This window comes from Trifolium pratense, linkage group LG1 (assembly GCF_020283565.1).
Source record: "Trifolium pratense cultivar HEN17-A07 linkage group LG1, ARS_RC_1.1, whole genome shotgun sequence".
Lineage (NCBI taxonomy): Eukaryota > Viridiplantae > Streptophyta > Magnoliopsida > Fabales > Fabaceae > Trifolium > Trifolium pratense.
In genome coordinates this window covers 14109172-14120369 of record NC_060059.1, presented here as the reverse complement: position 1 = coordinate 14120369, position 11198 = coordinate 14109172, and the positions used below count along the sequence as shown (strand labels likewise).

Here is an 11198-nt window from a genome sequence, read left to right as displayed (position 1 = left end):
CTTTTAAAATATGTATAATTAATTTAAGAAAATAAAAAATAAGAGAGATGAATAATAAATAACAAATACAATTTTACATACGATGAGTACACCAAAAAAAAAAATTTACATACGATGTCTGTATTTTAATGTTCAAATAACATATAACTGTTACTATAACATAGTACTAAAAGTAATTAGCCTTAAAAAAAAACATACTAGAAGTAATTACTAATATTTGTTTATCAGAAACAGTTGATGCAAGAAAAAATATAAATGAAGTTGGACTTATTATATGTCATTGAAAATCTACAAATCAATGAAAATGAAAACTGATCATCAAAATCCAAAGAAAGTACATGCACAAAAGTTTTCTCACCTCCATGATGAACCTGCTTACATAGTAAAATCACCAGCAAATGCAGGCCCCACTTGAGAACACTCACCACCTTGTTTTTCATCTTGTGGAGGAGTTTGTTCTTGAACATTTTCTTCTGCCACATTCATGTTATTATTATTGGTTTCTTGCTTTTGATCAGATTGAAGAACAAGTTTACCTTGGTTATAAAGATTACTCAATAGATGAAAATAAGGACAAGTTCTTGAATCAAGTGATCTTTTCCTATTAGCATCTTTTGTTTTTCTAAAGTACTTGTTTATATTTTCCCATTTCTCTTTGCATCTCTTTGCACTTCTCTTGTATCCTAATTCCAACATTCCTTGTGATATTCTCTCCCAAAGTGGTGCTTTGTTGTTGATGTTGTTTCCTTCCTTTTCTTCATTGTTGGTATTGCACCTCAAGTTTATCAATGCCAATACTTCATCTTTTGGCCATCTTCTCCCTATATCCTCTTTCTCACCGCTATACGAAGAAATAGCGTTGTTCTTGTGTGGCGTAATCGCCAAAGCAGTAGTAGTAGTAGTAGTAGTAATAATAGTAGTAGAAGAAGGATTGCCTGAGTTAGGGTTTTCAGGGTTTGGTTGAAGAGTTTTGTCATGATTTTCAAGATTAGGGTTTTGTGAGTGCAATGTAGAAGAATTAGATGTTACCTTAGATTTGTCTTGTTTTCCAATTCCAAAGGTTTGAATTGAAGATGCAATTAAAGCTAGAGAAGTAGAAGAATTAGTACTTGTTGTGAATTTGTTCAAGAATTGAATTATATTGGCTTGTCTATCACCAGCAATAGCTTGTTCTTGTGCCATCAATTCAAGCTCTTTGTTCATCTTCTCCATCTCTTGTTTCTTCCAAGCTTCTTCTCTACTAAACTTCTCTTCATCTCTTTTAATCATATCTTCAATAAGCTTATTATGCATTTCCTCTTGTTGATCCATCATTTTCTTCACAACACTCTCACAAAAACCCTTAAACACTTCAAATCTATTATCACCTCTCTTCCTCTTCCTCTCTTCATTTGTAGTACTTTTATCAAACACCTCATCTTCGCTTTTCTTCGTCACTAAAACATCGTCGTTTCTTGAATCCTCACCACGATCCATTTTGTCTTGTACGTTGTTTGGCTTCTGAGTCCCAACTTGATTACTATTATTCTCACCACCACCTTGATAAAGCTCTTCAAGCTCCGTAACAAACCGGAAATTCTTACCGAAATTATTCGGATTTTGATTTTGATTCTGATTCTGATTATTATTAATGTTGTTGAAGAATCTACTTTCTTCTTCAAATTTCTCCTTACATTTTTCTGCACTACGTTTATAACCAACTTCTTCTAGCTTCCTGTGCACACCATAAATATATAAATCCAAAAAAACAATTAACCATACCAAAAAAAAAAGAATTAAAGCATTTAATTACTCATACACAGAGATGTATTAAACACGTAGTAATAATAATGGACAAATTCTGTTTCTTCAATTTTTGGTTCTGTTTCTCTCGAGGTGTGTGTCTCATGGTGTCAGTGTTTTTTGTGAGCTGAAATTGAAGGTGCACGTGTGTCTTTGTCTACCACATAGAAACTTTTTTTAATAATTCACTCAATTTTTTGCAAATTAGTATGATAACCCGTGCAATGCAACGCAAGAAATTCCGGTACACGTTAATTATGATTTACGATTTGTGTTTAAGTTATTCGAACACTCAAAAAATAAAATTCAGATAAATTTATTATTTATATGATTGTCGTAAAACAAAGTGTTTAATTAATTGCACACGGAAGATATTTGGTTTATGAAAAAAAAAATTAATTAATAATTTTATGAAATGAATTATGAATGAAATGCACTAAGTTGGTCTGTATTATAGTTCAAATACATTAGTTATTCAATGAATCTGAAAAATGTAATTTTACTTATAATTGTGGTCGAATGAAGTAAATATATACCTTGAGACATGTTCCCAAGTGAAATCTGGGAACCAATTTTCCATGCTGGATCTGATCTTCAAAAGAGCAAGAACTTCATCATTAGTCCAAGGATCAATAAGTTGAGGTAGTATTTGTCTTTGATCTCTTTCATCAATTTGGAAGTTATTCATTGAAGGAGTAGAAGTAGTATTGTTTTGTTGCTTGTGTTCATCATTTTTATGATGGTGTAATGGGTGCAAAAGATTATTAGGTTGAACTTGGAGTGGTAATTGTTGATTATAAGGATCAAAAGTAGGAAAAGTGTTATTATTTGGTGTTGAAAGAGGGAAAGGTAAATGAAGTGGTAATGATGATGAAGATGTTCTTGGAGTTATGAATTGGTGGAATTGGTCTGGAACTCCATCAAACATGTTTGTGTGAAAAGAGTACTATACTCTCTCTACTTTACTACTTTGAATTCAATTCAATTCTTTTGCACTTAAGTGTGTAAATTAAATCAACAAAATGTTGTGTTTGTAAGTTTACAAAAAAACCTCTCTAACCTTCTCTCTCTCTTTTTCTATGGTTTGTCTTTGATGCCTCTCTCTATCACGTTTATCAAAAAATTTGTCCTTGTATGGAAAGGAAAAGATAGCCCACCACCACACCCTTTTAGAAGAAAGTGGATTCACCACCCTTAACACATACTAATAAATAAATAAATCATTTTTCCTAGTTTTTGGAATTTAATTATTTCATTAAAATTAAGAAAATATAAGTGAAAAGAATGATAATGATGATTTTACTAATTTATGCTGATAATTTTTATTTTTTGTAAGCAAAGAACATCCGGGAGATATAAAACATGTTTTATTTTATCACTTGTGTATACATCCTTAATATATTAATAAGACAGAATATATATATATATATATATATTTATATATATATATATATATATATATATAAATTGAGGACATAAACCTAATTCAGTCGTCCATACAAAAATATAAGACAATGCATAATAGAAACATACCTACTTCTAGTTAATCCTAACAGATTAAGTTAGGAGAAATATATACATCTTAAATATAGAACTGTTTTAGGTAAATTATGAGAATTAAAATATTGTTGTTGATATAAATTTGTTGATAATAGTGTTGTTATAAGTTCATCTTTCATGAAAATGAATTAGTTAATATTTTTATAAAATATTTATAATAGGTTGCAGAAAAAAATTCAAATAAATCTTATATTTAAAGACATAGGTAATACTAGCGTTTTTAACAAGACAAAAAGTATTATAAAATTTCTATATGCAATAAATTAAATGTGGTTTTCTTGATCAAGTCAATCAAACCACGTTACAAATAAAAGGCCATATTCATTGCATTTCACTCTTTTCTATTTTCAAATAAAACCAAACTCATCTTTATCGTATATACTGTAGTAGTAGTATTACACTACTTTCTCATCAAGAAATTTAGGTAGCTTCAACAAGTCTTATCTGTCTCACAAATCAAAAGGCTTAAGAGAAAAATAATTTTGTAGCATGTTTTCACAAAAGTTAGAGATTATCGGTAAATTTTGTTGATCAATGCTTAGTCCAAACTCTGGGACGGATTCAGGAACTAATCGCATCCAACCTATTTTATTTGTAGAGATTATTTTTATTTACATTTTCAATATTTTTTTTTTGCTATCATGTATATAAATACGAAGTTATTCTATGTCAATTGATTTTTTTTTTCATAAGCACATGAATCAACAACTGAATTTTATTTATGTTCTTCTCCTCACGAGCTTAGCTCAATTGGTAAGAGATATCGCATTTTATATGCAGTGATCATGGTTCGAATCCCGAACACCCCATATATTCACCTTAAGGTGAACTTTCTAGTCACTAGGCTACCTAAAATAATAATAAATGTAATTATAAATTATATGCAATATACTAATACTAATTATATATAGTATTAGTCTATTAGAATTATAGTAAAATATATATTATATATGATATATATGTATGTAAGAGATGGAGGGGAGAGGGGGTCTTGGCCACTGCTTGCCCCCCGCCAGATCCGTCCTTGTCCAAGCCACAACAAGAGCTAGTTATGATAAATTTGAATAACAATATTCGTAGTGTTAAGAGTTTAATATTAGAAGAGCTACTTGTTAAAGAATTTAAAATGATATCCGAAGCTATTCAAAATTTGTTGGATCATTTGCTATTAAATTTATAAATCTTGTTCGGTCATTGATGTGAGAGAGGTGCTAAAAGTCGCACATAAAAAAAATATAATATGAAAATGAACACATTATAATATTCACTTTATTTTATTAAATTAGGGTTTTTTTATAAGCAAAATAATTTTATTAAAGGGAGTATACGGTGTACTCTAATCCATGTACAAAGTGGGAGGTCATAACCAATCATTATATAATAAGAGAAACAATCCACCTTTAATGAAGGGTTGCAGAGTTCTGCCAAATCATGTGCTCAAAAGTCGGACAAAATTACAACACTGCAAATTAGGATATTGCTAACATATGTGTCAGACGGCACATGTTAAGAAGTTTAAAATAGAAGTTTTGTGTTAGGAAAAACAAAATTTTAACTTTGTAAAAGTTGAATTGCACAATTTTTAAGATTAATTTTTTATATAAAATACCATTTTTTTTACGACACATGTTAGCTTTCTTCGTAAAATTAAGTTACATCAGTCCAGCAAATTTTGAGATAATGTGACTGGTTTGCATTCAATGAGCAAAATAATGTAGTTACACTTACTTCAGTGGGAGGGAAACAAGAAAGAAGAAATATCAAATCAAATTGTATATCATAGTATATGATATTTGAATTATGATGTTATATGATTGGTGATTGAAGAAGACGCGCATGTAGGATGAGTGTGGTTAATTGGTATGATACTGAAATGAGAAAATGATATTTGATAAAATAAAAAAAAATAAAAAAATAATTATGGTTGTGACTGGGCCATTAGAATCCTATGCAGTAGCTGATAGTCATGATGGTGTAATTAACGGCATCAATATGGCAGGACACGTGAAAACATGCAGAGGATGGGACCAATTATTTATTTTAAGGATGGGAATCTTCATATGGTACAAAGGAATACAGTGGCTATAGTACAACTTCATCTCAGACCCCTCACTCACTTTTTAATATATGTGTTGTGTTGTGATCATCATGATGGATGGATTAATCTATTTTAGAGGTGATGATATTTCAATTTATTGATTCCACATGTTGGGCCTACTATTACATGTTTATTTTGAATCTAACAACACCAACAATAAGAATATTTCCCCCACCTTTCTGGGTTTACTTTCCACTTTCTAATCTTTGCATTTTTTAACACTCTTCAATCTTCGTGAATGAATATGATCTCAGCATCATCATACAATTTTTTAAATTTTTTTTGCACCTTTCTTGTTAATTAGGCTTTCTAATTTCATGTTTTTCTATTTTTATTTATAAATATGGTATCCTCTAACCATAATTATAAGATCGATCTTTCAACGTAATTAAAACAACAAATATATGTGAATTACACTATAACGAACGAATAACAAATAAATGAATTAAGTAAAGATGAATGGGCGCAACTTAGATAAGAATATATATGTGAATGATTAAGTCTCACATATGATTAGGGTGAGATGAGTAGCTCAACTGATTAAGCTAGTTGAGCGAGGAGAAAAAACTAACATAACATTGTAATATATTAACTAACAATTTGCAATTAAAAAAAAAAGGTCTCACATTGACTATAAAAGATAAGAATGTTGGATTTATAAAAGAGACAACTCATTAACCTAATGTCTTTATAAGATTTTTTGTGGAAATATGGTGACTCTCTCTATTGTGGTTTAGGAGCATTTGACCCGATGTTTCTTCTGAGCTCCCCATGACTCCCCAACAAATGATACCAGAGTGTCGTGGTTCGGCTTGATGGGAGAGCAAAAGTGGATTCTAGTATTTGCTCAATTATAGAATGTGGAAACTCACTTGAGGGGAGAATGTTAGATTTCAAATATGAGTGATTAAGTTTCACATCGATAAGTGATATTCACAAACTAACTTTTACTTCACTTTTAAATTTAGTTATGTAATTAATTTTCATCGGTTGTTGATTAAAACTCCTCACAATTCTTTAATGATACTCTAATATATTGTTTGTTTTTTTCAAAAATAAACACACTTACAAAGGTTGATAATTGAAGGTGATATATACAATATATGGTCACAAGATTAATGAAAGTTATATGTGTGCGTGTGTATGGAGCCTGAAATTAAGGTTAAAAGAAGGCTAAAAGGAAAGAAAAGAACAAGCTTTAGGTGTACGGGAAAAATGATATGAGGGAAATAGGAAGATGGTAGGGTAAGTGTTGTAAGTTGCAAGTATTAACCAGCTTGCAATGAGTTGTAGAAAGAGATATGTCATATGCTCTTATTGTTTGTTACATTACATTGGCTATACCTAGCAGCAGCTCAATAATATATATCAGCCAGCCCCTTTGTACGTGGTAACCTGCCACTTTTCCATTTACTTTTTTTTTGAGTTTTGACCCACTTGACTCAAAGCTGTGCTGCAACTTGTCCCAAAGTTCATAGCACTTATCTTGGAAGAGCATTTACTTTTTCTAACTTCTTCCTCTTTTATTTAATCGCTATACAGACGAACCATAAATTTGTTCTTCGAATGTGTAACTTACTGTCATGTTGATTTTTGAATATATAAAAGTTATAACCAGATCCACAAATATATCCTTTTTATACATAGAGTAGATGTTTGAAATTATAGTGACATTCGTGAATTCGAACAAAATAAAGTATATAGGATAAATAAAAATGACAATTAAATTAAACTGTCTAAGCAAAATAATCTTACAACGTATGAGTAAGTAAATTGAGAATTAAATAAAAAAATAAAATAGATAAATAATTACACCAAAATTGTTTATTCATGTCAGTATATCTAAATTATCCTATGTTTGGGAGAGGGAACGGTTCGTTGATCCATGATCAATGAACCTTTACTAGAGTTACAAACTAGTTACAATCAATTAGCTTGAAGAGTTTAACAAGAGCAACCTTATACCCTTATCTGTATAAAAACAAGAGTTTAACAAAAGTTAATCCTAATTCAAACTCAGTCACTCTACAATATCAATTATGCATATTCTAATTAAAATCGTAACAAAAAGCTAAAGAATCGAAAAGTGATCAAGAAATAATTATTGTTGTAAGCTAGTCATGACCATGGCAATTAATAGCATCCACGATGGAGAAATCCAATTTTGGATACCTAAGTGGGTCTCGCGTGTACACATCACTCATTTATGATTTTTTAATAATAGTATCTAATAAGCATTCAATCTCTCTAATAATTCTACATCTTTATAACTCCACATTTCATCGATAATTCTACATCTTTATAAATGGGTCCCACAAATTCTATTAGATACTATGAGAGAGAGAATGCTTATTTGAGAAGTGGTATTTATTTGGTACTAAAATGTGTTGTGCTCTAATGATAGTACCTAATAAATACTATGAATACCTAATAGGTACTACAACATTGGAGATATTCTCTTCATCTTTGGGTTATAAGTAATACAAGAGTAGACTTTCCATAATTCCTTTACACTTTTGTTTGTGAAGTTTCTAAACATCTTATTCAATTCTATTGCACTCAAGCATGTTACATCTTAGACGTTAACCGAAGGACCGAGAAGTGAATGATCGATGTCATAATAATTTAGGATTGGACAAGCATGTTAAGCATGGGAATATATAACCTAATGGTGCTTGAGGTGATATAAGGTAAAGATGCTTAATAATTTCTGCTAGAGTGGTGGTGGCCATGAGAATAGGAGATTATTTTAGTTTAGAAAATGACTTATGCAAATCGTTCCATTAATTACCTCGAGAGAGGACATCAACTATATTTGCTTCACCTTTTACTTGAGTAAAATCGTATCCACAAGCCTTCTTCAATCCTTATCATATATCTAGTCTCATTAGTGGAAGACTTCAATCCTTACTTCAAACTCTATATAGTCTTCAAGTCTTTAAACTTCATCTCCATGCATGTCTCATCAAAAGTAACACTATGTTTATAATGATCTCTTATCGTCCTCCAAGTTTCATATTCCCTTACTTGTAACCCTTCACACCTTAATTAACGGATGCCTCAGAAGAAACAAGTTCCATAGGTGGATTTTCTATCATCCGGGTTAAAACCCCAATTAGAATTATAAAACACATGCATGCTCCATAAGTGGAGTTTCATGTGTAGTGGTTAAAGTTGTTTTAATTTTATATTTTTTTGTCATTTTTTATAACATCTCTTTTAAATTTTCAAAAGCATTAATTATTTTTTTACCAACATAACTATTATAGTGCATCTTTTTTTATAATCTTTAATAAATACTCTAAAGAAATCATTAAGTCATTATCTCTCTTAAAAGATAAAATTGTAAAAATAATATCAATTTTCAACAAATTTAATACCATTATCAATTTTTTTTGAGAGTTTGGAAAAATTGAATGATAAGAGATTAGAAAGCTTGAATGAGAGTAAAAATCACAAGATTTCATTTTGATAAAACATGGTAAAATGAGTACAATTGATGCTCTTATATAGAGCAATTAAAGGCTTAATTAACTAACTACATAATAACAAATTGAGGGTGCGTTTGATTCGTAAAATAGTAAGAACTGGACAGAACAATACATGACAGAACAAGATAATACAGGACAGAACAAGACTGTACCAGAGAGATATAGGGCGATAATATTTTTATGTTCGAAAATAAAATAGGTATTTTCATATTTTTTATAGTTGTACTGTGGACAAATAATTATCCTGTGGTTCAGTGAGGGACATCACATTTTTCTATAACAACACTTTACTTATTTACTTTAAAGGTAGAATATTAACCACCAATATTTTACCAAAAAAATAAAACATGTGAACACTCTGTCCCCGTGAGCTTAGTTCAGTTGGTAGAGACATCACACTATATGTCTAGGAGCTCGGGTTCGAATCCGAGACAGTCCACTTATTTACTTTTAAGGTGAATTTTCTGAAAACTAGACTACTTGACAAAAAAATATGTGAACACTTCGATACACGTTTTATTTAAATGTGTATTGATATACAACACATGTGTTTAATATAAAAAAGTTAATAAATATTAATTTATTAATTTTTATGAACCTATTAAAATTATCTACGTCAACAAATATACATAAAATGTGTACTCCGTATCACAATATATGTCACTTTGAGTAAAAAAATTGTACCAAATTATAAATCATTTTACATTATCAATGAAGCATTTACTGTTATTTTTTCTATTATACTCTCAACTATTTATTACTCTTTCTTCTTTCAGTTCTTCAATTTATTTTTTTCATACCATAAATGAATGACAATTTTGTAAATCAACTCATAATTTCTCTTTCTCTTACAACATTAATTACATTTTTTAATATGTGTAAAAGTTTGAAAGTGACGTATATTATTATGGTACGGAAAAATTGATAAATAATTCCCGGATAAAATATTAGCCACTTGTGTCTAATTAACGGTATTTATTTCCAAGAAGCTAAATTATGACATATTTATGGTAATAATATCCACAAAAAAAAAACATATTTACGGTAGATTAGTCAATAATCAATTGAATTGGTTATAATTTTAGATTTTTGGTAGATTGGTCTAAAGTCTAAACCCCTTGATCGCTGTTAAACCCCTATACATAGAAACAAAATCTTGCAACATTCTCTGCAATTATCATTTGACGGCGATGGCTGATTCTTCAACAAACCCAAAGGATCAACAAAATACACGTCTCTATCATCCCTACCAACACCTCAACATCCCCGTCGATAAACTCTACAACCTCCCCATCTCACCAGAACATCTTTTCCCCGAAGAAGCTTCCAGAAAGCACCGATCATGGGGCGACAATCTCCAGTACTACACCGGCACCGGCTACTTATCCGGCGCGATCATCGGAGGTGTCAGGGGAACTGTAGAAGGTCTCAAGGCTTCTGAGTCTGGTGAGTCTCTTAAGCTCCGAGTTAATCGAGTTCTTAACTCGGGTGGTCAAGGAGGTCGTAGATTTGGTAACTCGCTTGGCGTGTTGGGATTGATCTTTGCGGGATTGGAGAGTGGTATGATCCACTTTAGAGATACGGATGATTTGGTCAATAGCGCTGTTGCCGGACTTGGTACCGGAGCGCTTTATAAGGCTGCTGCCGGTCCCCGATCAGCTGCTATTGCTGGTGCTATCGGGGGAATTGCGGCAGCTGTGGCAGTTGCCGGGAAACAGGCTTTGAAACGACATATTCCGATATAACGAAATTAATCATAATTTGATTTTGGTGAGGGATGTTGAATGCTGATTTAATCCAAGTTTAGATTAAATCTGGTGTTGTAATTGTAATTTTAATGTTTCTTTTGTTAGTTTTAATGCATGTTTAGAATAACGGTGAATTTGGCGAATTCATATTGGCAATGGCAACTTGACTTTGATTACTGAAATGTTGATTATGTTAAATTCACTGATAATCTAAACATGCATTTAGTTGTTGTTACATGTTATACTGTTGTTAATTGTTAGTAATTTGCTATTGTTTTTGTAAACCCTCGTGTATTTATTTAATAAATTGTTAATAATTCATATTTGAATTAAGTGCTTCGATGTTTAATATAAAACAGAGTAAGCTTTCCCATTAATTCAGCTCAATTGGTAGCAGAGACATTTTATAGAGGTGCCGAGGTTTGAACCCCCAGATTCTTCATTTTTTTCACATTTAAGATGTGTGAGTCTAGTCACTAGACTATCTGATTAACAAAAAAAGAGTAAGCGATTCAAATG

General features: G+C 30.9%; 2 protein-coding genes across 2 annotated transcripts; one reads left to right on the top strand and one right to left on the bottom strand.

The window, feature by feature from the left end:
• Positions 1-234: 234 nt before the first annotated feature.
• On the bottom strand, positions 235-2953 carry LOC123903108 (trihelix transcription factor GTL2-like). Its single transcript, XM_045952994.1, has 2 exons — positions 2319-2953; positions 235-1714 (listed from the first exon to the last, which is right to left on the bottom strand). The coding sequence occupies exons 1-2, from the start codon at positions 2708-2710 to the stop codon at positions 376-378; spliced, it is 1731 nt and encodes a 576-aa protein (XP_045808950.1). The 5' UTR covers positions 2711-2953; the 3' UTR covers positions 235-375.
• A 7008-nt stretch (positions 2954-9961) lies between these two features.
• On the top strand, positions 9962-11036 carry LOC123903107 (mitochondrial import inner membrane translocase subunit TIM23-2). The gene has a single exon (XM_045952993.1). The coding sequence runs from the start codon at positions 10122-10124 to the stop codon at positions 10674-10676; it is 555 nt and encodes a 184-aa protein (XP_045808949.1). The 5' UTR covers positions 9962-10121; the 3' UTR covers positions 10677-11036.
• Positions 11037-11198: the final 162 nt, after the last annotated feature.

Bases quoted from the DNA above. Each gene is read 5' to 3' on its own strand.
- LOC123903108 (XM_045952994.1), bottom strand. From the start codon at position 2,710: ATGTTTGATGGAGTTCCAGACCAATTCCACCAATTCATAACTCCAAGA. The intron at 1,715-2,318 runs GTATATATTTAC...TGGTGTGCACAG, and splicing joins ACTTGGGAACATGTCTCAAG to GAAGCTAGAAGAAGTTGGTT.
- LOC123903107 (XM_045952993.1), top strand. From the start codon at position 10,122: ATGGCTGATTCTTCAACAAACCCAAAGGATCAACAAAATACACGTCTC.